This window comes from Melanotaenia boesemani, chromosome 2, assembly GCF_017639745.1.
Source record: "Melanotaenia boesemani isolate fMelBoe1 chromosome 2, fMelBoe1.pri, whole genome shotgun sequence".
Classification (NCBI taxonomy): domain Eukaryota; kingdom Metazoa; phylum Chordata; class Actinopteri; order Atheriniformes; family Melanotaeniidae; genus Melanotaenia; species Melanotaenia boesemani.
In genome coordinates, this window is record NC_055683.1 from 23,757,428 (window position 1) to 23,779,859 (window position 22,432).

Sequence of the window (22,432 nt, forward strand, 5' to 3'; positions counted from 1 at the left end):
CGTTTCACTCATAACTTATCAAAACATAATATGAACAGCTTATGAGGAAACCAAACTGTCTTTATGTGATTTATGTTTTTAAGGCAGTTATTTAGAAATAAATTCAGACTCTTGTTACATCACTTTTTATTTTATAAACATTTGTAGTCTTAACAAAATGTGTGGTCACATATAAAACTTTTCTGTGTGGGTTACATGAGGAGAACGTGGTCTGTGATCTGCTGTGAGTGAAAATGGTCCTGCCACACAGTCTGTATGTGTATACAGCTATTTCCTCCTCCCGTCCGTCTATCTGCCACTATTTGATGGGGAAAACATCAAAAGCCTCTTTATATGCTGTTTAAAATCTGTATGGAGGAACTGATTTACATCTGAAGTAGGATGACAGAAAGTCTTTAATATACACAGAGAAATAATTTTATCAGCGTTATGAATTCACCGCTTTCTCTCTGTGCTGCTGCCTCGGTTACTCCAGCTGAAAGTGAAATTCTCCCAGAGGTGAAGCATCTATGTTCAGCTTGCTGACTCGTGTCAGCTTAAAGTCTGACATTGTGAAGTGGAAGAAGCAGGCAGATTTTTCATCACTTGCTCTGACTGATCCTTTTCATCTTCTTCTGGATCTTCGTCTTCTGAGCTTTCTTCACTTTCTTCACTTTCATGATGGTTGCCATTGGTTTTTGTGATCCCCTTGTTTTCTATATGCTTCTCATTGGTGGAGGCTTTCTTGGTGACACTGATTTCCTCAACTTCTTCTTCATCTTCCATGTGGCAGTTTGGATCTTCATCTTGCCCGCTGTCCCCATCATCACCTTGGTTCTGTCTTTCATCAATATTGCCCTTTCCTTCATCTTTGTCTATGAAAATCAAAGGCTGGGTCTGAGCCAGAAGAGAAGCATCCATTTCTTCATCTTGGCCCAAACTGGATAAAATATAACAAAACTGGTTATTTCAGTTTGTTCCCTAGTTTCATTTTCAGTATCTGGCACAGTATCAGTTTCTCTGGTAATCAGCAGCAGCTTTATTTAGAAAGGTCCTGTTCCCATGAAGCAGAAACACAAGTACAGCCTTTGTGTTACACAAAGGCCTTGTCTAGATCAACCCCAGAATTCAAATAATTTCCAGTCTGAGTCATGTTTGAGCCAAAGACTGGAAAACATCAAGACAGGATTTAGTAGGAAAAATAGTTTTACAGCACTTCACACATGTCTAAATGCAGCACACTATTTCTAAGCAGTGGACGCATTTGTCAGTGCTTCCAATTTGTTTTCAAATTAGAGAAAAATAAAAGAGCTGAACCAAACAGAAAGATGTACTTACTTTGTTTTAATCAAACAAAACAGGAATAAATAAGTGGCTCTCTCACCTGGATTCTGCTCCAACTACTCTCATTTTCTGCCACATGTAGTTAAGAAACATGGACGCCTGCAGCAGGCGGCCTATCCTCTGCATGTGTCTCTCTGTGAAGGATAAAAAATAAAACATTTATTCTCTCAAGTATCTCAGCTTTAATTTCTGGTTTTCCCTGTTAATCACATTCTACGATCAGTCCAGTTACTTCATCAGGAAAGAAGTAGAACTACAAGGAAAATTTGTGGCCTTTATTGTTTATTTATGGGAAAATCTCTTCATTATTACAGGAGGGAAATGCGACCAAAATATCTCAGACTGCTGAAAAACCAGTTTTTCCAGAGCTGGCTTGTAAAGCATCTTCCCGGATGAGCTGGCAAATGTGGCTGGGGAGAGGGAAGTCTGGGCTTCTCTGCTTAGGCAGCTGCCCCCGTGAAAGAAAATTGGGGGAGGAAATTTTTAAAGCTAATTTAGCACTTCTGGTTTTTGCTTTTGCAAACTTACCTCAGTTTTTATTCCATATTTCAGTAGTATTTTCAGTCCAACACACAGTCCACAGTATATAATCTGCATAAAAGTAAGATAGATGCATTCTGCCTCCTGTTCTGCTGGTTTTGCCTCATACATGTGCCCTCTGCTCACCTGTATACGGGATGAGACCCTCCAGATGTGCCCGGGCGCCCTGGTACTGCAGCAGCTCCTCAGGCGGCAGATGTGTGAGGAGCACCCGGAGGACGGCTTGAGCATCCAGACAGTTCCTAGCGTTGGTGTTCCACACGACGCAGAAGCGCAGGATGGACTCTGAGCAGGACAGCACCCAGAAAACCAGACAGGGAAGGTTTAAGAAAAATATTTAAACTTCACCAAATGACAAGTGATCTTTCAATGATGTTGTTAGGGAGGATGCTGGTGTTTGAAAGTAAGACTCTCACCTTCTTAAAAAGTCATCATCATATACAGTATATTTAGATGAATGTCTTTATCTTTTCGATAACAGGTTTTCATTGTTCAACATAGTCAGGTAACTTTGTTATATTCAGCTTTATCTTCTAGCTGTATCATAAACTACAAGAGGAGCAGACATCTAATAACATGTTACCTTTCTGATCTATCCGCAGCTTCAGCAGTGTTTTTTCCAGCAGCTCATGGCCGTTCTCCCCCTGACGAATCGCTAGAGGCAACACAGGGCAACAATGTTCAGCCAGTAACGTTCACGTGTGTTGTCATAGAAACATACAGGTGTGCAGATGGCTTCATCTACCTTCACTTATGGTTAAAAGGTTGGAGAAAAAAAAAGTCTAATCCAGAGCCAAAAGCTGTGATGCAATTATTTCTCATTTCTTTTTGTTTTTTCAATTTTATATAAATTACATTTCAGTAATATGACACTTTGCTTCATAAACTGTGTCCTGTGCAGTGTTGTGCTAGTTGCAAAAATAAAGTAACTAGTTAGTTACTAGTTACTTCATTCAAAAGTAACTTTTTTGTTACTTTTGTAAAAGAATATTCTTAAAAATTCTCCCATTATCCTTATAACTTAAAGGATTGTATAATATAATACAAACTCAAACTTAAAGTAATTTTTCACGAATAATTGATTTAACTTAGGCCAGCAGATTTTTTGAAGAATATAAAAGAAATAAAAAGTAATATAACAGCTGCTCAAAATTAAATCTTTGCCGCATCTTTCTCCTACTCTTTATTTTTGTTATCATATATTTTATTTACATATTTCCTTAGTTAAGCACAGACATTGTCACGGTCTCTCTGTCAAGTGAGACAGTGTGTGGATAAGGGCGTGCTGGTTCGGACGGTTAGAGTATTAGTTACTGACAAAAGTAACGCGTTACTACGCGATGCTGGTCCTGTTTGTTTCACTCATTATAACTCTGGAATTTCTTGTTTTGTGAAAATGCAGCTATGGAAAAGGCGTGGTGTTCATGTGAAACAACAACCACTGTCTAATAAAAGGGCTTTTATTTGTTATTAAAAGGGCAGAAGAAAAGGGAATGAAGGTGCAGAAATTATGTAAGTTTTTATGTTTGAACATCCATTTTTTGACAGACATTGAACTGTCTTAATGCTTGAGTGACTCAGTGAGCAGCCATCCAGGACGGGCGATGACAGACTGACATGATAACAAAAGTCAATATAACCCCAGGGGAGCACATAAAAAGTAGACTGCAGTTAAAGTGTAAAAATGTGAAATGGGATTGTAAAATGAGGTACCTCTGATAACAGTGAGCACAGTGTGAGGCTGGTCCAGGGAGATGGCGAGTCCCAGGGCCTTTAGATACTTCTTCTCATGGAGCAGGTTGGACAACTCCTGCTGCCTTCAGACACAACAAACACGGTGCATGTTCACACACACAAACACACAGGAAATCTACACGCTGTTAACAAATGATATAATATTAAGACATTTTTATTGCACATTAGCTCAATGGATAGTTAACCAAAAAAAAATTAAGCTCTTTCAGAAACTTTAAACATACTTACTATTATGCAAGCAAACAAAGCCACATGTTTTCCAACAATGTTTTGTTTTCCCCTTAATACATGTAGACCGTGTCTATCTGTCTCATCTGCTATTACGCAATAGTCTTAATCCTTAACAAAACATTGTCAAAATGTGTGAAAATGAGCTTCAAAGTGTCAAGCGTTTGATATCTAAAAGAAACAGCGCATGTGGCAAAGTGTTTGTTTTTTGAGTTTTGATGATCAGATGGGGATGGAGGATATAAAATGAGAACAGGCTGCTCTGACAAAAGATTCAAATTCTAAACCTAAATATAATCTTGTGTTTAAACTTACTTCAGTATCTGATCTTCATGCTTGGCCTGTTCTTCTGCCAGTTCCACTTCCGTCACATCCTAGTGGTGAACAACAAACATTTATACGCTTCGTTATGCTACTGACACATTTTGACTTTTACCTCAAAAGGGAAATATTAAAAATAATGTACAAAAGACCAAAGTGGATCTTAATATCTCCATCACTTGGTGTAACACTTCCTTTTCAAACAGATTTATTTAAAATTATTTTTATTTCAAATTTAAAGAAGACTTCTAACATGCTGAAGCACAAAAAGTCATTTATAGAAAATCAGAGGGAAAAAAAAGCGGGTAATTTAAATATGACACTGTTTGCTTATTAATTCAAATCTTTTTTTTTTTAACTGGCATCCCTCAGTAAAACCCTACTTACCATCCACACTGTGATGTTCGAGTCGGCTGAGCCGGTCACCATTTTGTCATCTTTACGACTGCCGTGGAGACCCCACACTTTATCCTGATGAGCATCCAGTGTCTTCACACACTCGTTGGTCTTTATGGTCCACAGCTTCACTAAGCCATCTGAGCCACTGTTAGAAAATTATATAAAAAAAAAATGGTTAGTCAGATGTATGTTGAAGTACAGCTGTGCCACTAAAATCATATTTTATGACACTTTGAAGCTGGTTTTTCGTGTGTACTGTGACACGGCAAAAACATTCACAGTGACAGATGTAAAAACTAAAATATTCAAATTTTTGGTGGTGGTGTTACCACCAAAGTGAGTGTGGTTACCTGGTCAGCAGCTGAGTGCCGCGGCTCACAAAGATGACCTTAAGAACTGATGCATCATGACCTTCAAATGTCTTGAAGATAGGGAGGATAAAAGTTAAAGGTGTTAACATGCTTACTTGCATATTGCAAAAAAGGACATGGAAAGAGAACAGACACTCGACTCCGTGTCCCACCTTGAGGCAGCTGAAGTCTTGCAGGCTCCACAGTTTTGTAGTGCCATCTGCAGATGAGGTGGCCAGCACCTGATCGACAGGAGAGAAGCAAACTGTCCAAATCCCACGACGGTGGCCCCGAAACACCCCTAGAAGGCCAACGTTTCCCTCTCCTGTCAAAGACCACAGCTTGGCTGTGCGATCCTGGGAGCCTGTGGCCAGCAGCTTGTCATTAGGGGATACTGCAACACTGTTTACATCCTGGAGGGCATGCAGAGGGATGAGGAACAGGGACACTATTTATCACATAGCTACTGAGAATATATTGATCACAACTTTGCACAAATTCAACAGGAAAAAAAAGCCTGAGGACTAAAACTGTTCAAACTGGATTCAGAAATGAGGGTATTTTTTTTCTCCTCCAAGACAAGCAGATTCTGAAGATTACATGGTGGTGGCTGACATTTTACAACATGCTTAACTCAGATAGTTCCGAAAGAATGCTACAGAGGAACAAAAGGGAAGTGAAGCGACAAGACACTGCTGACAGGCTGATCGACATGTTGTGTAAGAAGTGGGTGTAGCAGGAAAAAAGTAGTACGTGAAAATGTTTCCTTCCTGCGTATCTTCCAAAGAAACACTGAGCAAGTGTGCAGAATTTTCTTCCATTCCCCTATGAGTCATCTAACATACTTCTTTTAACTAGGCCAGAGTTTTACTCACCTGTGAGTCTGTGACAAGGAAGAAATATTTTACACTGACAACCTTTTTTTTTTTAACACTATTACACATAAAACACTTAAAAATTCCTGATATTATAAAACAAAGTTGAAAAAGAACTTCATTTAAATCCTATAGGAGAAAATTTTATTGGAAACCCCAGACTCAAATTCATCCAGCTGTTCAAAGCTCTTCTTCAAACGTCACCACATCAGTTTTCTTTGCATTTAATTACTTTTTCTGGTTAAACATAAATCTGTAGGAAGGGATTGTCATGGTTGCTGCTCTTCTGGGCCTCCAGTCCATTGATCAGGTTCATTGGCTACACCTGGAGTTCTCTGATTGCTCCCTCATCTCACCTGTGTTCTGCTCTACTTAAACCCTCTCCAGTCTCTGCTTCCCTGCCAGATGGTCAATTGCGCTTGCTCTATTGATATCCAGCTTTGCTTTATGTTTCCGATCTCCTGTCATTGACCCTGTTCTGCCCACGACAGACTGTCTTGCTTCGAATCTCTCTGATATCTGACCCTGCCTTAACGACCACGAATTCTTGCCTGCCTGGATAAGTAACTGCCTCTCTGTTTTTGACCTCTGCCTTTCCCTCTTGACCTCGGATTTTGGATTTAAGCCTCGATATTTTGGAGTTTTGCAGATTCCTGAATGCCACGGTCCATAGGATTACTCCTATGTTTCCTGCTCTGTCTCCCCTGTGAAATAAATCTGTTTCTGTTAAAACCTTTACTTTATTGTGAGGTTGAATTTATTGGATCTTCTGAGTAAATCTTTACAGGGATCTTGCATAGGATTTCTTTTAATTTAAAATCCCCCATGACTTTAAAACATGAGAACCAGTATGATTTTCTTATGACATTTTGGTATGTAGCAGAAAAATATTGGTGAGTTGTTTGATATTTCAGGGGTATTGCTGACAAATACAGACATGCAAAACTTTTTCCAAACATACACTGTAAAATGCCATTTGTCATTTAATATGTACTTATTCATAATTCCACAGGAATCTCAGATGTGTAGGTAACATGTTATTGTGGTAAGATTTTTTTTTTTCCCCCCCTGCTCTCGTACCTTATCGTGTGCCTTCTCTGTGCTGCGGGGTTTCAGCTGATGAATTTCCTCCCCTGCTATAGAAAATTCTGCTGGTAGATCCCACACTTTCACTGTACAGTCCTGACTACCGGTCACTACAAAAGATGCTTTCATTCTGGAAAAGCAAAGATAAGATATTAGTTACTGATTTACCTGAATTAACCAGTTCCACCCACGGACATGTAAACCCTCCATCTGTATCTATCGCCATCTGTAAGATGTATGTGTTTTAAAAAATAAACAAGAGAAGGTGGAGTGTTACCTGGAGCAGCTGATGGAGCCTACATCATTGGCATGACTGGAGCCCTGAGCCACACATCGCACCTGACCGCTGTTGGTGTGCATCTGCCACACACGCACCGACCTGTCCTGAAAACAGAGCCACGATGTGCTGAAACAGACACATGCTACACACTAACACACAGCTAAGCTACATTTGTATTTTGTTTATTTCTGGGGTTTTTTTGCAGGGGTTGTGCACCAACCTTTGAACAGCTTGCAAAGGCAGAGCCATTTTTGAACACATCCAGTGTGAGGACAGTATCTGAAGAAGGGAAACAGAAATAGATTAACAGCAGAGATAAGCATGACTAAAACCTGCTCAGCAACTCATTAATAGTTTAGATTCACAAATTTTACTGTCTTTGATTTTAATGTCTTTGATAGCAAATAAAGCCCAGCTAGCTACAAATCACCTCTTAATACATAAATGCTTGCTAAATTAAAATGTAAATATTTATGCAAAAACAACCTGAAACACCATCTCCACAGAGCAACACACATCATCTTTAGTAGAACAGAAGCTTTGTGCCCATGTGTGTTTTGTGAATGAGTTCAGGTGCAGCTGTACACACTGCCCTCTGGTGACAGACCTGTGTGTCCGTAGAGGATCTGGCAGCTGCTGGTGAGCAGTTCAAACACCTTCAGCTGGGAGCTGTTAGTGGCCACCACAACGTGACTGTCACCTTTGCCCAAGAACTTCACGTCCAGCACCTCGTCATTATACCCCACAAACTGTGAGATGCAAAAGAGAAGACAGTGTCCACAAACTCTGATATACTCCACATTATAACACAATTTTAAAATATGAAACTAAATATTTAATTCTTTTCCTCGTTTATATGCACTTCAGCTCAGACTCTGCTGCACATCTCACTTCTCCTCTGCTTAAAATGATTACTCCCCTAATAGTGTTCAGGAAAAAACCAGAGCGGTTGCAGTGGATGCTTTTGCTTGCTGCTCATAGAAAACCTGATCAAGAGTCCCTAGATCCCCAACCCATCTGGAATTGTACAGATATGGATCAAAACTGTTATCTAAATGTTTTCATATAGCCAATATAATTCAGCTGATTAGTGTATTTACATGAGTCAGAAACAGGAGAACAAAACACAAATTTATCTCACTAAGATATCGATGTGCTTACGAGGCCAGAAATGTTTACTTGCCCCAATTTTTTCCCTCATGATCAGTGCTGGTGCATCGATCTCTAATCTGATACAGAAAAATACACGAGAACTCAAACAACCCGTGAAAAAACATGTACAAGAAGAAAGTAATAGAAAAGCAAATAGCTCAGCAGTTACTAAAAAAGGTTTGATGAATATTGGATTACAAATAATGTTGATAATTTTATCAGAAAGCCGTGTTTATGTTGTTTATTCAGAATGTTTATGAATAATATCTGAGATTGTCTGTATGTTTCCATAGTTCAGACTCTTCTGTCATCAGGGGTGAAGAACCAAAACGTTTTAAGCATTTATAACAAAACTCTATTAGGAATTTAATCCACTGAAAAACAAATGAAAAGACAAAAAAAAAAAGAAAAAAAGGGCATCGGCAGAAAGAAAGTGCACCAAGTGCCTCCAAGCTGTTGACCCCGAGCAAATGTTTGTTCCCAGTACCCACCTGTTGCTGTGTGGTGAGCTCAGGTAGCTGGTAGAGGAGTATGTTATGTTCTGCAGTGACTGTGGCCAATCTAGAGGAGGTGGGCAGGTGAAAAAGATGAGTCAGACTGCGAGGATCGTCGTCCTTCTCTTCCTCCTCTTCAGAGACTGAGGTGAGAGTGGAGGGGAGGGACTGGATGTACACACAGCGAGCAGTGCTGGCATTCCACACCCTGAGTACGCCTACAGGAAGAAGGAAAAATAGTTAGGACATTTTAAAAGTTGCCCACATGATATAAATGCATACAAATGAGACTGTGAGATGAGTTATGTGATGAAGGTCGACCTTTGCTGCCAGCCGTGATGAAATGCAAACCCTTGCTCTTCACTCCAATCGGAGACAGATCTGCATCCTCCGGTAGCAGTACCACACCCTCTACAGCCTGGAGATGAAACACAAATGAAGATTTAGTATTTTCCCTGAATGAAGAGTATAAAAAAGTCTATGTTGTTATTCCAGTTTTCACAAACTTACCTCATAAACTGGAACCGTTTTCTTAGCTTGGTGAGTTTTGAGGTCCCACACTATACAGATTTTGTCTCTACCAGAACTAAAATGTAAAAAAAAGCAGTGAGTGTACAGCTTTAATACAGTACTAGAATTCCAAATCACCCTCCATGCTCTCACAGCAGTTTGATTTTAAACCCACCGAGTGATAGTGTGCACTAATAATAATAATAATAATACATTTTATTTAAAGCGCCTTTCAGGGCACTCAAGGACGCTGTACAAAACAAATAAAAGAAAACATTAACAGCTCAGGAAAATCAAACATAAACAACACAATTAAAAACCAAAACATTGAAGGCTGAGTGGTGAGGAAGTGATTGAAAACAAGGTTACAAACAGTATGCTGTTCTGTTTTGAGTTTGGAAATGAAGGTGAGGAGAGTCGGTATTGCGGAGGTCAGGAGGAAATGTGTTCCAGAGCTGGGAGCCGAGTTGCTCTGCTCCCCATGGTGCTGAGGCGGGCAGGAGGGACAGAGAGATGGATAGAAGAGGAGGAGCAAAGACATCTGGAAGGGGTAACTATGTGGAGAAGGTCTGAGAGGTAAGGGGGTGAGAGTTTATGTATGGATTAGTATGTATAGAGGAGAATCTTGTATTCTGTCCTGTACTTAATGGGAAGCCAGTGGAGTTCTTGCAGGATGGGAGTGATGTGATGAAAGGAAGGAGTTCGGGTGATGATGCGGGCAGCAGAGTTCTGAACCATTTGGAGTTTATGAAGGGATTTTTGTGGGAAGCCAAAGAGGAAAGAGTTGCAGTGATCCAGGCGGGAGGTGACAAGGCTGTGCACCAGGATAGAGGTGGTGTGGGGGGTGAGGGAGGGGCGAAGACAGTTGATATTGCGCAGATGGAAATAGGCTGAGCGGGTGATGTTATTGATGTGTGAAGTGAATGATGAAGTGCTACCAAGGATGACACTTTACCTGACCACAGTGTCGCCGTCACAGCTGAAGCTGAGGGAGGTGACAACACTGTAGTGGCTCTGCAGCACACACACACACTGGCTGGAGCGCAAGTCCCACAGTCGAATCCCACAGTCCAGGGAGGAGGAGAAGAGCTGCAGCTTGTTGATGTCTGGGTGAAACTGAACCAAGCTGCACAAAAAAAACGAGGGAAATTAAAATGTACGATGATACCTTCAGATATTGTAGTGTTTGTATACTCATATGCAACCCTTTATTTAACTGTTTAAGCTCCACGTTGTTTCTCCAACTTACTGAACAACACCAGATGATCCTTTAAGGTTATGAGTGCAATACTGTCTCACGACATCCCAAAGCTTTATAGTGCCGTCACAGCCACCTGCATGACACAGCAAAGGAAAAAAAAAATAGAGCTTTATGATTTCTGAATAGCAGAAATTAGGCGACTCTTGCACACCATGTCATAGCTGACCTGTAGCTAAAAGTGTGGAGGTGGAGTCAAAGGTCATGCTGGCAACAGGAATAGTGTGAATGGCCCTCCAGGAGCGAGTGCAGCTAGCTTGCTTCCAGTCCCACTGCTTTAGCAGAAGGGCCCGGCTAGCTGTTACCAGCACCTGTGGGTGGACAACGGGCAAATGCACAAAAAATACTGTTTAATAAGCTGATCAATTAATAATAATAAAACTACATCTGTGGTTACACAATGACGTTTGTGTGAAGCAATCACAGGTAATTCAGGTGTTTACCTCATCATCACAGCTCAAAGCAAATGATGTAATGTCTTCTTGATCATCCTGCAAGCAAAATTCAGACAAAGAAATAAAACATTCAAAATCTTTCTGATGGTAAAATATATCTATGTGGTTCATTTAGTTTATAAAATCTTGTCTAAAAAGTGCGAAAACATGTCAAAGGCTCGTACAACAACGTGCAAGATTTATTTTGTTCATGGTCCATCCAACCATCCGTTTTCTTGTCGCTTATCCAGGGTCGGTTTGAGGGGGCATCTGCCTAATAAGGGAAACCCAGAGTTCCCTCCCTCTACCCAGCCACATTTTCCAGCTCGTCCAGGGGTTGGGTAAGATCTGCTCTGAGTTCCTTAAGGCTCTGGATGCTGTAGGGCTGTCTTGGCGGACACACCTCTGCAGCATTGTGTGGACATTGCCTCTGGACTGGCAGTCTGGGGTGGTGGTCCCCTTCTTCAAAATGGGGGGACACACACAGCAGCTCTGATGGTTGTGGTGTGGGCCCTGGCCTGCCCAGATCTGTGATGTCCCTGTGGTGACAACCTCTATGGCAGGGGTCAAACTGCTCAAGGGCCACTCCAGCACATCACACAGATGCAGAAAAATATCCATGGCTGTGGTACACCCATGCCTTGGACAAACACTCTGTAACTCCTCTGTTACTTTGAACTGCTCATCGATACCCATTATTAAATTAGCTAGCTGAGCACTGTCTGTTATGTCCACACTCATCAAGCACCACAGAGTATGAAGTGAAAGTTTGTGCTTTGTCACATAACTGTTCATAAATGTCACACAATAAGTCGCTAACGCGCTCCGCTACCATGTTTGCAGACAGGGAGAGATGACTGAACAACTTTCTCTTCTGTGGACACAAGATATCAGCAACTTGCAGGATGCAGTTTTTCAGAAACTGTTCTTCAGTGAGCGGATTTCGTGCTTTGGTGATTAACTCATTAACCACGTAAATTTGCTTCAGCAGCAGCATCAGCGTCCTTCTTGGCCTTTTGTTAAAAGACTTTGCCAAGAAGTTAATCCTTGGTGTAGCTGTGTCGCTCTTTTTTTCCTCTCATCTCCCACATGTTTCTCATACTGCTCCCCGTGTTTGGTCGAGTAATGGCATTTGAGATTGTATTCCTTTAAAACGAGCTGTCTGGTCCCTGTATGACCGGTGCCACAGCTTGGTCTGCATTGCCGGCAGTGAGTCGGATTAATTTTCAGTGAGGGATAGACTCCACCAATGGTCTTATATGGTAAATATGCATTAGTCAAATTGTGTAGATCTAGAAATATTGCCAAGAAATATAAAAAAAACAAAAACAAACAAAACCAAAACATTATCACCGTTAATAAAACACAGTTAAAGATCAAACAGAAAAAGTTAATAAAAAATTACAAGAGATTAACATTTACGTTTAAATTAAACTAGAATTTAACTATAGTTTTAAAATTATTGAGGCTACAGATATATATTCAAATTTTTGGAACAGCGCCAGTTCAGCTGTGAGTACACACCTCACAAGTATAGTCAATGCAATCTAAATAGGGAAGTCTGCAGGACATTGTTAATGAAGTTGTCCACATGTAAACAGTATGAACTCACGTGCTCAACACAGTGGACGATCTTGCCTGTGCTGATCTCCAAAACATTGACCCGGGATCCACATGTGCAGAAGATGTACTTCTCATCGTTGCTAATCTGGAAAACAAAGAGACACTTGAGGTTAAATAGCAGGTCAGACGATTTTACACGTTGGTTAGTGCCAATGGATGATGCCTCTTGGGAATGAGAAGTTATGTAACTGGGGCTAGCATTTTATGGTCTCTTAAAAAATAATTGAAAGGCTTTTAAACTTAATCTCCTCGTCCAATACCTTGTTTGGTCCTACCCGTACATCTCATGCAAGTATCAAATTAAAAAAAAGAATAAAAAGAAAAGAAAACTCACTTGCACTTTCCCTCCTTTGTAAAACGGCTCGATCTTGCTGGAAACCGCGTAGCTGCAAGAAAAAAAATATATTTGTACGTTTGAGAAATGTGCACTTTAAATGACACTTTAGCCTAGCTGTTGCTAGCCAGTTAGGAAACACCGCAACTTGTACATGAGATGCGCAAAACTTACTTCGTCTTGAACTGAAGATGTGTGTTCGCCATGATGCTGACTGGAACTGGTAAATCTTAAATATCTTGACAGCTTTATGGAATGTAAATCATTTGTTTCTCATTTCACACGTTGACTACATCAACACATTCATCCCGCATGTTGATACCCAAGTCGCACATATTGTACGTCATCTGAGCGCACAGAGCTGTGATTGGTTAGATGTTTACAGTGTCAAAAGTCATTTATCCTGGCAACACTTAAAGTTGGTTGAAAACCATAAAATAGAGCCTATCATCTGGTAGTTTGTGTAAATATTATATTTTACATTTAAAACGCATTTTAAATAAATAAACATGTTAAATAGTTTCTTTTTAAATGGTGTCACTGAGGGTTTACAATAAAAGACGCAGGGCTATTCATGTTTAGAATCCGTGTTTGACATGGGGTGCTTCAGTTTGGTGCTAGAACAACAGGGAAAAGACGCTTCCCACAATGACTGCTGTCACGTACCTTCGTTCATATAATTTACTGTTTCCGTTCGTCCGGGGGCGCGCACACTCGCGTTCCCCCTTCATGTTTTGTCAGGAATGTTCATGTGTGGGTCGTATTGATAAGGCGGGCGTGTGTTGCGTGTTCGACATGTGAAAGGATCGATATGGAGTAAACCAGCGCTGGGAATGGAAACACAGCGATGAAGGGAGATTGTCATGGTGAGTAGACAGCAGCTTCTGTTTGTTTGTTTGATTTATTTATTTATTTACTTTTAATTCGTATATTCACTTGTTTATTTGGCTTGGGTTTAATGGACGTTGGCTGCGACCAGTGTAAATTATACATCAATATTATGCAAAAAGCTACAAAGTCTTTGAATGTCTTTACAATGACTTTAAAGTATAAATGAGTAGGTTCCCCCCAATAAGCTACATATTTGAATGAATAAAATATTCATTTAAGATAATGATAAACCTGTGTAAGTATTCTGTAATTATTGTAGGAAAAAAGAAAGAAAGAGTGGAATAAGTTAATTTTGGTAGAAGGATGGTATTAACATTTTGGTATAATGTGGTCAGTCATATGACTTTCCAGAACAATTCTGTTTTGTTGTCTCTTTCCTTTATGCTGGAAACACTGTTGTGGGGTTTTAGGCAACTGCAGAAGCATTGCTGGCTGTAGAGAAAGCACTCACCTGTTGCTACATAAGGTGTCACAGTATATCCTCTTCAACTGCTACAGTTCAGCTCTATAATGTCTTTGTGAAATAAATTATTGTAATTTAATGTTAACCCAGAATAAAGTTGGATTTATTTTGGCCACATCTAGGCAGATTCAGAGTTGTCAACACAGAGTGGGGGCTATGATGTGGAGCTGTTTGTGGACCCTCCAGATTATGATGTGATCTGCACCATTTGCCAAGGAGTCCTCAAATGTCCAGTGAGAGCTGCATGTCACCACATTTTCTGCAAAAAATGCATCTTACAGTGGCTAAAAAGGTCTCGAATGCCTCTTATGAATTTTCTAGGATAAAACATCAATAACTTTTGACTGAACATATATAAAATGTAACCATTGTATTTTCAGTATGGACAAATAGAAAGTAAATATTATGTATCCTGTGTAGACAGGAGACATGTCCCTGCTGCAGGAAGCCAGTGAACCCGAGCTTGATCTTTGTCATGTTCAAGCTAAGCAAATCCATTGGACGCATGAAAATCAAGGTAGGAAATAGAAAATAGACATAAAAATATAAAAGTATTTTGAACATGTACATGTACACTAACTGACCAGTTGATTTCTAACTAGTTTTTCATTAAAGGTTTATTCATTTATTATTTTGTTTGTTTATTTTATTTTATTTTATTTTATTTTATTTTATTTTATTTTATTTTATTTTATTTTATTTTATTTTATTTATTTATTTATTTTTACCTGTGGCTGCCTGGCATATTGATATTAATTTATAGTCAGATCACCTTAGTTGCTTTTATTGTAACTATTTATAAACAGGGCTGCAACTGATGATAAAAGGTTTTCTTCAAAAACTGATTAAATTAACTGATAAAATCTGTAAAATAAACTGTAATTTTAAATGTCCATCCTTAAGTTTTGAAAGCCAGTGATGATGCAGTTAATTTTCATCTAACTCTCTCCCCTTTCAGATAATGTGAGTAATGTTGTTTCTTTTTATTGATTACTTTCAATTTATGCATATGTTTTTCTCACAGTGCAAAAATGAAATCCGTGGATGTTCAGATACCTTCCCCCTCTCAGAGCAGTACTGTCACAGTATGAGCTGTCTGTACGAGCTCATCCCCTGTCCGTACCAGGGCTGCAGGGTGCAGCTTCTCCGTAGGGACCTGGAGACTCACGCACGTCACTGTGAGCACTGGCGCCAGCCCTGCCACATGGGGTGTGGAACACTACTGTCCCATCGCACCCAAGCTCAGCACAACTGCTACAAGCAGCTAAGACAGGAGTATGAGATTAGGCAGAGGAACCACAGGGCTATTGCCATTGCTCTACAGAGGAAGATGAGGAGGATGCAAAGCACCATGGCCCACATGAAAAGGCAGATAGGACTAATCTGTGAGAGTTTGGAGGTGATGGACGACCTGCATGAGGTGGCAGAAGAGGACCTTGGGGAGACCAGTGGCAGCTCCACTGGGACTCCAAATCGCAACAGCAACTGTTGAGGGAGGATGTTGCTTTTCCTAGTTGGCAACATTGTGTGTTTCTGCATGTGTTAATTTTCTGGAAGTGTGTGTATTTGAATATGTAAATAGGTATGTGATTAAAATGAGTGTTCTTGTTTGATTTTATTATTATTTTGAGGCGGGTGCCAGTTTTGTGCTGTAGTTTCAGATATTTTTTAAATAAAGTATTTAATATTACATTTTTTATATATATGTCCTTATTTTGCGAGAAGTGGAGGCTGTTAATCTTCATTGAGAAAATGATAGATATTAAGGATGATTATAATATATGTTCTGATATAAGTTCAACATGTTTTAATAATTCACAATAATTAATCAATGGAGTATCCATAGCTGTTTTTCAGGCAGATTAGGCTTTGGATTGCTAATTAGTTTAATTTTATAAAATTATCCGTAGTAGCAAACAGAGAATGTTACTCAACATTCATATAGAAAAGTTCATACCAAACTCTTAGTAAAGTTGGCTGATAAACAATCCTTTAACAGCCCAGGCTGTGTGTGAAACCTACCAGTAGATGGCACCAGGAGGGCACAGTTTCCTGTCACGGAAATATCGCGAGAACTTTTGACACAAAACTCGGCGGAACTTCTCATGGTCCTTCTTCCTGCTTAATCGATCACGTAAGTGTGTTGTAGCTGTTTCATTCTCATCTAAATCCCTGATAATCTCACACATCGGTCAGCCATGTACATTCGTTTCGCAAATATATAAATAGGTTGACATTTAAGCGTAAAATCCTACATGTATTTCACATAAGAAATGTAGATAATTAAAAATATTTAGATGGATGTACACGGCTAACATGGCGGCAATGCTCATACGAGACAAATGAAACGTACATTAAGGATCTCTGAATTAACGCTTTAACATTACGTTCTCTTTCACAGCAAATGGCGGACGACGCCGGTGGTAGAGGAGGTTTTCGTGGAGGTTTTGGCGCAGGTGGCCGCGGTCGTGGCCGTGGACGCGGCAGAGGCCGTGGTAGGGGCCGTGGTGCCCGCGGCGGCAAGTCCGAAGACAAGGAGGTATGGTTGTGGGTTTCCCAAACACTTTTCACCTATTTGGTTATGTTTAACCATATTCAAGGGCAAGGCAAATTTACTTGTATAGCACATTTCATGTACAAGACAATTCAAAGTACTTAACATAAAACATTTCAGTAGGGTGCATAAACCAATACAAGTGCATTAAAAAAACCCCAACAACAACAAAGATTAAAAGAAATGCAATTAATTTAAAACGTTGAGGGTTAACGCTAATGGGTTCTTGTCCCCCCTCTCCCCCGGCTTTCAGTGGGTGCCCGTAACCAAGCTGGGCCGCTTGGTTAAGGACATGAAGATCAAGTCCCTGGAGGAGATCTATCTATACTCTCTGCCCATCAAGGTAAGCAGCATGTAAAAAGCCTATAAGACTTAATCTTAGATTTTTTGAAAAGAGCAAAAAAATAATTTGGGCATAGCAGGATGTGCATTGTTAATCTAAAACATGCATATGTGATAATGGCAAAGTCTGTTTTGTGTTACTTCAAAGGGAATTTGAAGGTACTGTGTTTGTGCAGTTTTTGCTTTAATATCAGTGTGTGTGTGTGTGCACATAATCCCCTTTTCCTACTGTGGTGGCAAAGATTCCAAATATCAGTCTGACATCTTGCATATGGCTACAAATATTAACACTTTTTTTATAGAAAACTTCAGAACCGAAGTTCACGTTTCATAATTGCTGTTAACTGAGCCTGACACATGTACAATCTGTCATGATCAAATGGCTAAATGCTGAATTGCGTTTTCCTCTGCAGGAGTCTGAAATCATTGACTTCTTCCTTGGTTCTGGTCTGAAAGATGAGGTGTTGAAGATCATGCCCGTCCAGAAGCAGACCAGGGCAGGTCAGCGCACAAGGTTCAAGGTGAGCCCCAGCTCTTGGTGGTTCATTATTGTCTTACATTAGTGATTGTCAACATCTTAACATGCCCTCTATGTTTACAGGCCTTTGTTGCTATTGGTGACTACAATGGCCATGTGGGTTTGGGGGTGAAGTGCTCCAAAGAGGTGGCCACTGCCATCCGTGGAGCCATCATCCTGGCCAAGCTGTCCATTGTCCCTGTCAGAAGAGGTTACTGGGGTAACAAAATCGGCAAGCCCCACACCGTACCCTGCAAGGTGACCGGTCGCTGCGGTTCTGTCCTGGTGCGTCTCATCCCAGCTCCTCGTGGTACTGGTATCGTGTCCGCCCCTGTGCCCAAGAAGTTGCTCATGATGGCTGGTATTGATGACTGCTACACCTCTGCCCGGGGCTGCACCGCCACCCTTGGCAACTTTGGTAAGATTTTTTATTTTTTTAAGATGCTAAATCTAAGCGCTGCAGTTATAAGTTTCTCCTCGCTCTGCTCAGCTTCACCTCTGCAGTGGTGGAGTTGTCGTTATCAGGAGAGAAATTAATGAGTATTGCACGGCAGAAAGATGCCTCAGTGATCTTCTCTGTTCCCCATCTCAGTGCCCAACATTTTCCACAATAACAATGCAGCACGTCTGTCATTGAATTGTTTTTTTTTTTTTTGTCTCATCTACTCATTATTTTGTCTTCTTCAGCCAAGGCCACCTTTGATGCCATCTCCAAGACGTACAGCTACCTGACGCCTGATCTGTGGAAGGAGACCGTCTTTACAAAGTCTCCATACCAGGTCAGTACACCGCCAAAATCAGCACATTAAAAAAAAAAAAAAGGAAGGTGACCTGTTTGTAACCAGGTTTTCTGCTTGTTGCTTCAGGAGTTCACTGACCATCTGGCCAAGACTCACACCAGGGTGTCTGTGCAGAGGGGCCAGGCTGTGCAGGCTGCTACCTCCTAATCATTTTGTACAGAGAATCGTTGAATAAACGTACTGAAACACCAATCAGTGTTGTCTTTTACTTCATTTGGCACATCTAACTTTTAAGTTTATAACTAACCTGCCGCTTGAGTGTTTTTTAGTACCTACACTGAATTATTTGCATCAGTTATGCTTAATAACTGTTTCTTGCTGGTTAGTCAGGCTAACGAGCTAAAGGCTAAATATTGGCTGAAGGCACTGTAAGTTACAGAAAAGGTGCATTTGAGAGCAACTTGTGTTACCCAGACTGATTTGAGAACAGATGGAAGATATTTGGGTTGGCATGGCTACAAGAACAGTTACATCGAAGTTTGATTTCAATTTGTACTTGCACAGGTAAACATGTTGCAGAAGGTTTGACCTGACGGCAATAGATCAACAGCACAACTTGAACAATTTCGTAAATGCTAGCCAATGGGGTCTAATGTAAAACTTTTTTTTTTTTTCCCCACACTGAGCCAACGAATTCCATTCCCTAATTTTTAATTGCAATAACTGACTGCACCAAAACTGATTTGTCCACATTCATCTAAAATCTGACTTGTGTTTTCATGAAATAACCTAAAACCTGATAAATCCAAAGCTTGTTACTTCTAGTATATTTAAAGCGAGTTAATCTATTCTGCAGTCATTAAGCAGCAACTTACATAGGAGTGACCCTTAATGCTACTGCCTAAGGACCCAATATTCATTCTTTGTGGGATTTGAGGGGAAGATGGATGCCCTGCCAACTGAGCTATCCAACCACCAGACATGAGTTGTAAAACCACTTATATATACTCATAAAATTACAGAAGACTTGTAATACCCCAAAAAAGTACTTGGATGTTTAAGTAAGCACAAGAGAAAATGTTATTGGCTAAAGATTTAATCATAACCTTCTCTGTTCCTGCCAGGACAAGTCAGCTGATCCTGTTTTACCCCTATAGACAAAAAAAATGTATGCACCTAGCTGCATATAACTTTGAAATAATTTTTATTTAGTGGAACATTTCCTGTGCTCATTTTGAAGTGTTTAGGAAAAGACAGAAAAAGAACATAATTTCATCACATAAACTTTATTTTACATTATTACATAGGACTGAAATAAAACTTAAGCATTCTGGGCCTGAGCTGCCATCATTCGTTCTTTCTGCTTCATTAGACATTTCCTCCCACTGGCATATGCTCCTAAGTCCTCATCTGAAAGGAAGCAGGCCATAAATGAAAAGCATTTAGCAAAAAAAAAAAACAGCCAAAAATATAAATCAATAAAAAACTAGTGTAATGAAAGGTCAGAAAATGCTCCAAAGTGATGTGCTATCTAACTTGATTAAGTTATATACCAATAACAAAATTTATTGTTGGGTCTTTACACATTATTTGTTGTTTAACTTTGTTAAGCTCCAAACAGTACAATACTTACAGCGGGACTGAAAGTTCTTGGTCACCTCGTTGAACTGCTGTATTTCCTTGGCACAGTTCTGCATGTGGCTGGCTCCTTCTCTCTGCTGGCAGGCCCTCAAACGCTCCTGGATCACCTTCACGATCTCCTGGTCTACCTTACTGTAAGGGTAAAGCAACATGTTGTGACCCTCAATGACCTCTGAGAGAGAAAAATTCACTTCCAATAGAAATGCAAGTTTATCATCACAGCTAGCATCTTTGTCACATTTTTTTTAAATGACCACAGTCTATGGACCAAACACAAGATGTCTTATTACAAGTGTAACAGCCAGTATTTCATTCTACAGTGTTTCCCAAACAATGCCAATCAGAAGAGGTAGGATACCTTAAGCAATTTAATGACTCTACAGTCAAAATAACCTCAACTATCATTAGTGACTATAATGTAAAAGGACACTTGCTGCCCTTTGGGAGAAGTAAATATTAAAGAAAACCTCGACTAACAGATTTAATAATGACATTTACGCCACAGCAATGTACAACATCAACTAACTCAAACAGACGAGATGAATGTTTTATTATTATTACTGTTTATATAGGTTATCTACTTACTATACACTTACTATAGCAGTGTGGTTTTTAAAATAAATTTTGTTTAACGGTTCTCATTAAACAGTAAGAATAATTCTACTAAAAAAAAATGAAGGAAAATACTATAGTAAAGCATGCCAAAGACGTTGAATCTGACACACCCTCCAGTAAAGCTCTAGATACGTATCCAGACTGATGTAGGCAAACAGGATAATTCTTAACTAATCTGTGTATTTTACTCACTAGTCTCTCCTCCACTGCATCTCTGCCTCATAGTAGCAGAGGTAATCTTCTTCCTTGCACTCAGTCAGGTCGGGAACACGGCGGAACTTCTGGTGGTAGTAAACCGGCTTGTTTTTCGACCGAATGCTGTCAATAGCATCTGGATCATGAAGAAGAAGAAGAAATACCTTTCAGAGTACAGGCAAACCTTACAAGGCCATGTAGTATGCACTGTCTACACACAACCACAGCTAGCATTACAACACGAAACTACTAAGCTAACTGAGACGACTAAAACAAAACAATTGGACTTTGCTACTGATTTTTTGCAATATCGTCTATGAAGACAAAAGCTTACTACTAAGCCATCAGTATGCCGAGCAGCACCCTTAGCGGCAGTGTTTTTTTTAAGCTATCTTGTTAGCAAGGTTAGCTCCCGTTACCTCTAAATGTGGTGACAGGCAGGTCCACAGTGTAATAAAAGACTTTAGTCAGAATCAGAGCTGGGTTTGGCAATGCTGTTTGTTTATCCACAACCGGAGTCTGTCGTGGAGGCTCTGGATACGCTCCTTTGTCATAATCTGCAGGCATCTTGCCTTGTTTTTAACCAAGACTGAAGAAATCCTACAATTTGACCTCGACAGAGCTTCTTCCGAGGTGGCGCATGCGTAGTAGATACAACATCATGGCGAAATAGAGGTCAACAAATATAAAGACAAACAAACATAGTATAAATACTCTTTGTTTGATTAAAATGCATAATTATAAGAAAATATAATAAACAACAAATAAAATGAGAGCTAATCCAGTATTTTACGAAAATAATGTTGAAAGAGTAAAGGTCACAGGTTGAACTGTTGTACCGTTGAAAAGCTGTAGGTGGTGCTAAAGAGCTGGTTGTAACAATTGCGTAATATGCCTTGTTTTTATATGCTCATTTATGTTAGTTTTTTCTCTCTTTGCTGTTTAGAGTTTTAGTATTTATTTATTTATTTATTTAGTGGTTTTGTTTTCTACCATCTGTGCCTTGATAGACCTAGATGGTCTAGAAAACAACGCTGATAATTGTTTTGCACCCTGTCTTGAGCTGTACACTATATGATATTTAATGAAATTGTGTATGTGTGTTACCATTTTTTTCTGAAATGACTTGTGTGCAGTAGTGACACATTGTTTGTTTGTTTGTTTCTTTTTTCTTTTTTGGGGGGGTTACTTTTATTAAGGACATAGTCAGCTTGAAATGAATGACAAAATACATGCTAACACATCAAGTGCAGAAAATAATGATTGATCAACACGTGATGACCCCAATTTGGGCTGTATTTTTGCCTTCCAGACCAAATGAAAAGAGTATCTGAGTCCATGTAAACATTGGTTATATGACAATGAAAGCTTAATCTTCTCTCTCTCCTTTCTTGGTTGCATGGTTCCTGTCTGCTGGGCTTCCCCACCTCCTCAGACCTTTGACTTTACCCTCTTCCTATTTTCTCCTGGCATTACTTGGCAGAGTTTACCTTGTTTGAAAGTGAATACATC

General features: G+C 39.9%; 4 protein-coding genes across 5 annotated transcripts; 2 read left to right on the forward strand and 2 right to left on the reverse strand.

Moving 5' to 3' along the window:
- Positions 1-109: 109 nt before the first annotated feature.
- tbl3 (transducin beta like 3) lies at positions 110-13,306 on the reverse strand. The gene is made up of 23 exons (XM_041995961.1): positions 13,137-13,306; positions 12,963-13,014; positions 12,618-12,713; positions 11,015-11,062; positions 10,741-10,882; positions 10,563-10,647; positions 10,269-10,439; positions 9,314-9,389; positions 9,125-9,221; positions 8,801-9,021; positions 7,765-7,906; positions 7,378-7,436; positions 7,155-7,261; positions 6,872-7,007; positions 5,090-5,329; positions 4,917-4,987; positions 4,555-4,711; positions 4,162-4,220; positions 3,577-3,680; positions 2,447-2,518; positions 1,990-2,148; positions 1,364-1,457; positions 110-919 (listed from the first exon to the last, which is right to left on the reverse strand). The coding sequence occupies exons 1-23, from the start codon at positions 13,166-13,168 to the stop codon at positions 532-534; spliced, it is 2,808 nt and encodes a 935-aa protein (XP_041851895.1). The 5' UTR covers positions 13,169-13,306; the 3' UTR covers positions 110-531.
- A 430-nt stretch (positions 13,307-13,736) lies between these two features.
- rnf151 (ring finger protein 151) lies at positions 13,737-15,972 on the forward strand. Of its 2 annotated transcripts, XM_041996328.1 has the most exons (5): positions 13,767-13,828; positions 14,264-14,319; positions 14,439-14,608; positions 14,737-14,833; positions 15,341-15,972. In XM_041996328.1, exons 1-5 carry the CDS (start codon positions 13,810-13,812, stop codon positions 15,806-15,808), a joined length of 810 nt encoding a protein of 269 aa, XP_041852262.1. In that variant the 5' UTR covers positions 13,767-13,809; the 3' UTR covers positions 15,809-15,972. The 2 variants fall into 2 exon arrangements, with proteins under 2 accessions (XP_041852271.1, XP_041852262.1); XM_041996337.1 differs by lacking the exon at positions 14,264-14,319 and having other exon boundaries at positions 13,737-13,828.
- A 394-nt stretch (positions 15,973-16,366) lies between these two features.
- rps2 (ribosomal protein S2) lies at positions 16,367-18,717 on the forward strand. Its single transcript, XM_041996316.1, has 7 exons — positions 16,367-16,450; positions 16,718-16,855; positions 17,124-17,213; positions 17,626-17,733; positions 17,814-18,147; positions 18,417-18,508; positions 18,596-18,717. Exons 2-7 carry the CDS (start codon positions 16,721-16,723, stop codon positions 18,674-18,676), a joined length of 840 nt encoding a protein of 279 aa, XP_041852250.1. The 5' UTR covers positions 16,367-16,450; positions 16,718-16,720; the 3' UTR covers positions 18,677-18,717.
- A 1,022-nt stretch (positions 18,718-19,739) lies between these two features.
- Positions 19,740-21,567, reverse strand: ndufb10 (NADH:ubiquinone oxidoreductase subunit B10). Its single transcript, XM_041996374.1, has 4 exons — positions 21,340-21,567; positions 20,918-21,056; positions 20,103-20,242; positions 19,740-19,879 (listed from the first exon to the last, which is right to left on the reverse strand). Exons 1-4 carry the CDS (start codon positions 21,485-21,487, stop codon positions 19,791-19,793), a joined length of 516 nt encoding a protein of 171 aa, XP_041852308.1. The 5' UTR covers positions 21,488-21,567; the 3' UTR covers positions 19,740-19,790.
- Positions 21,568-22,432: the final 865 nt, after the last annotated feature.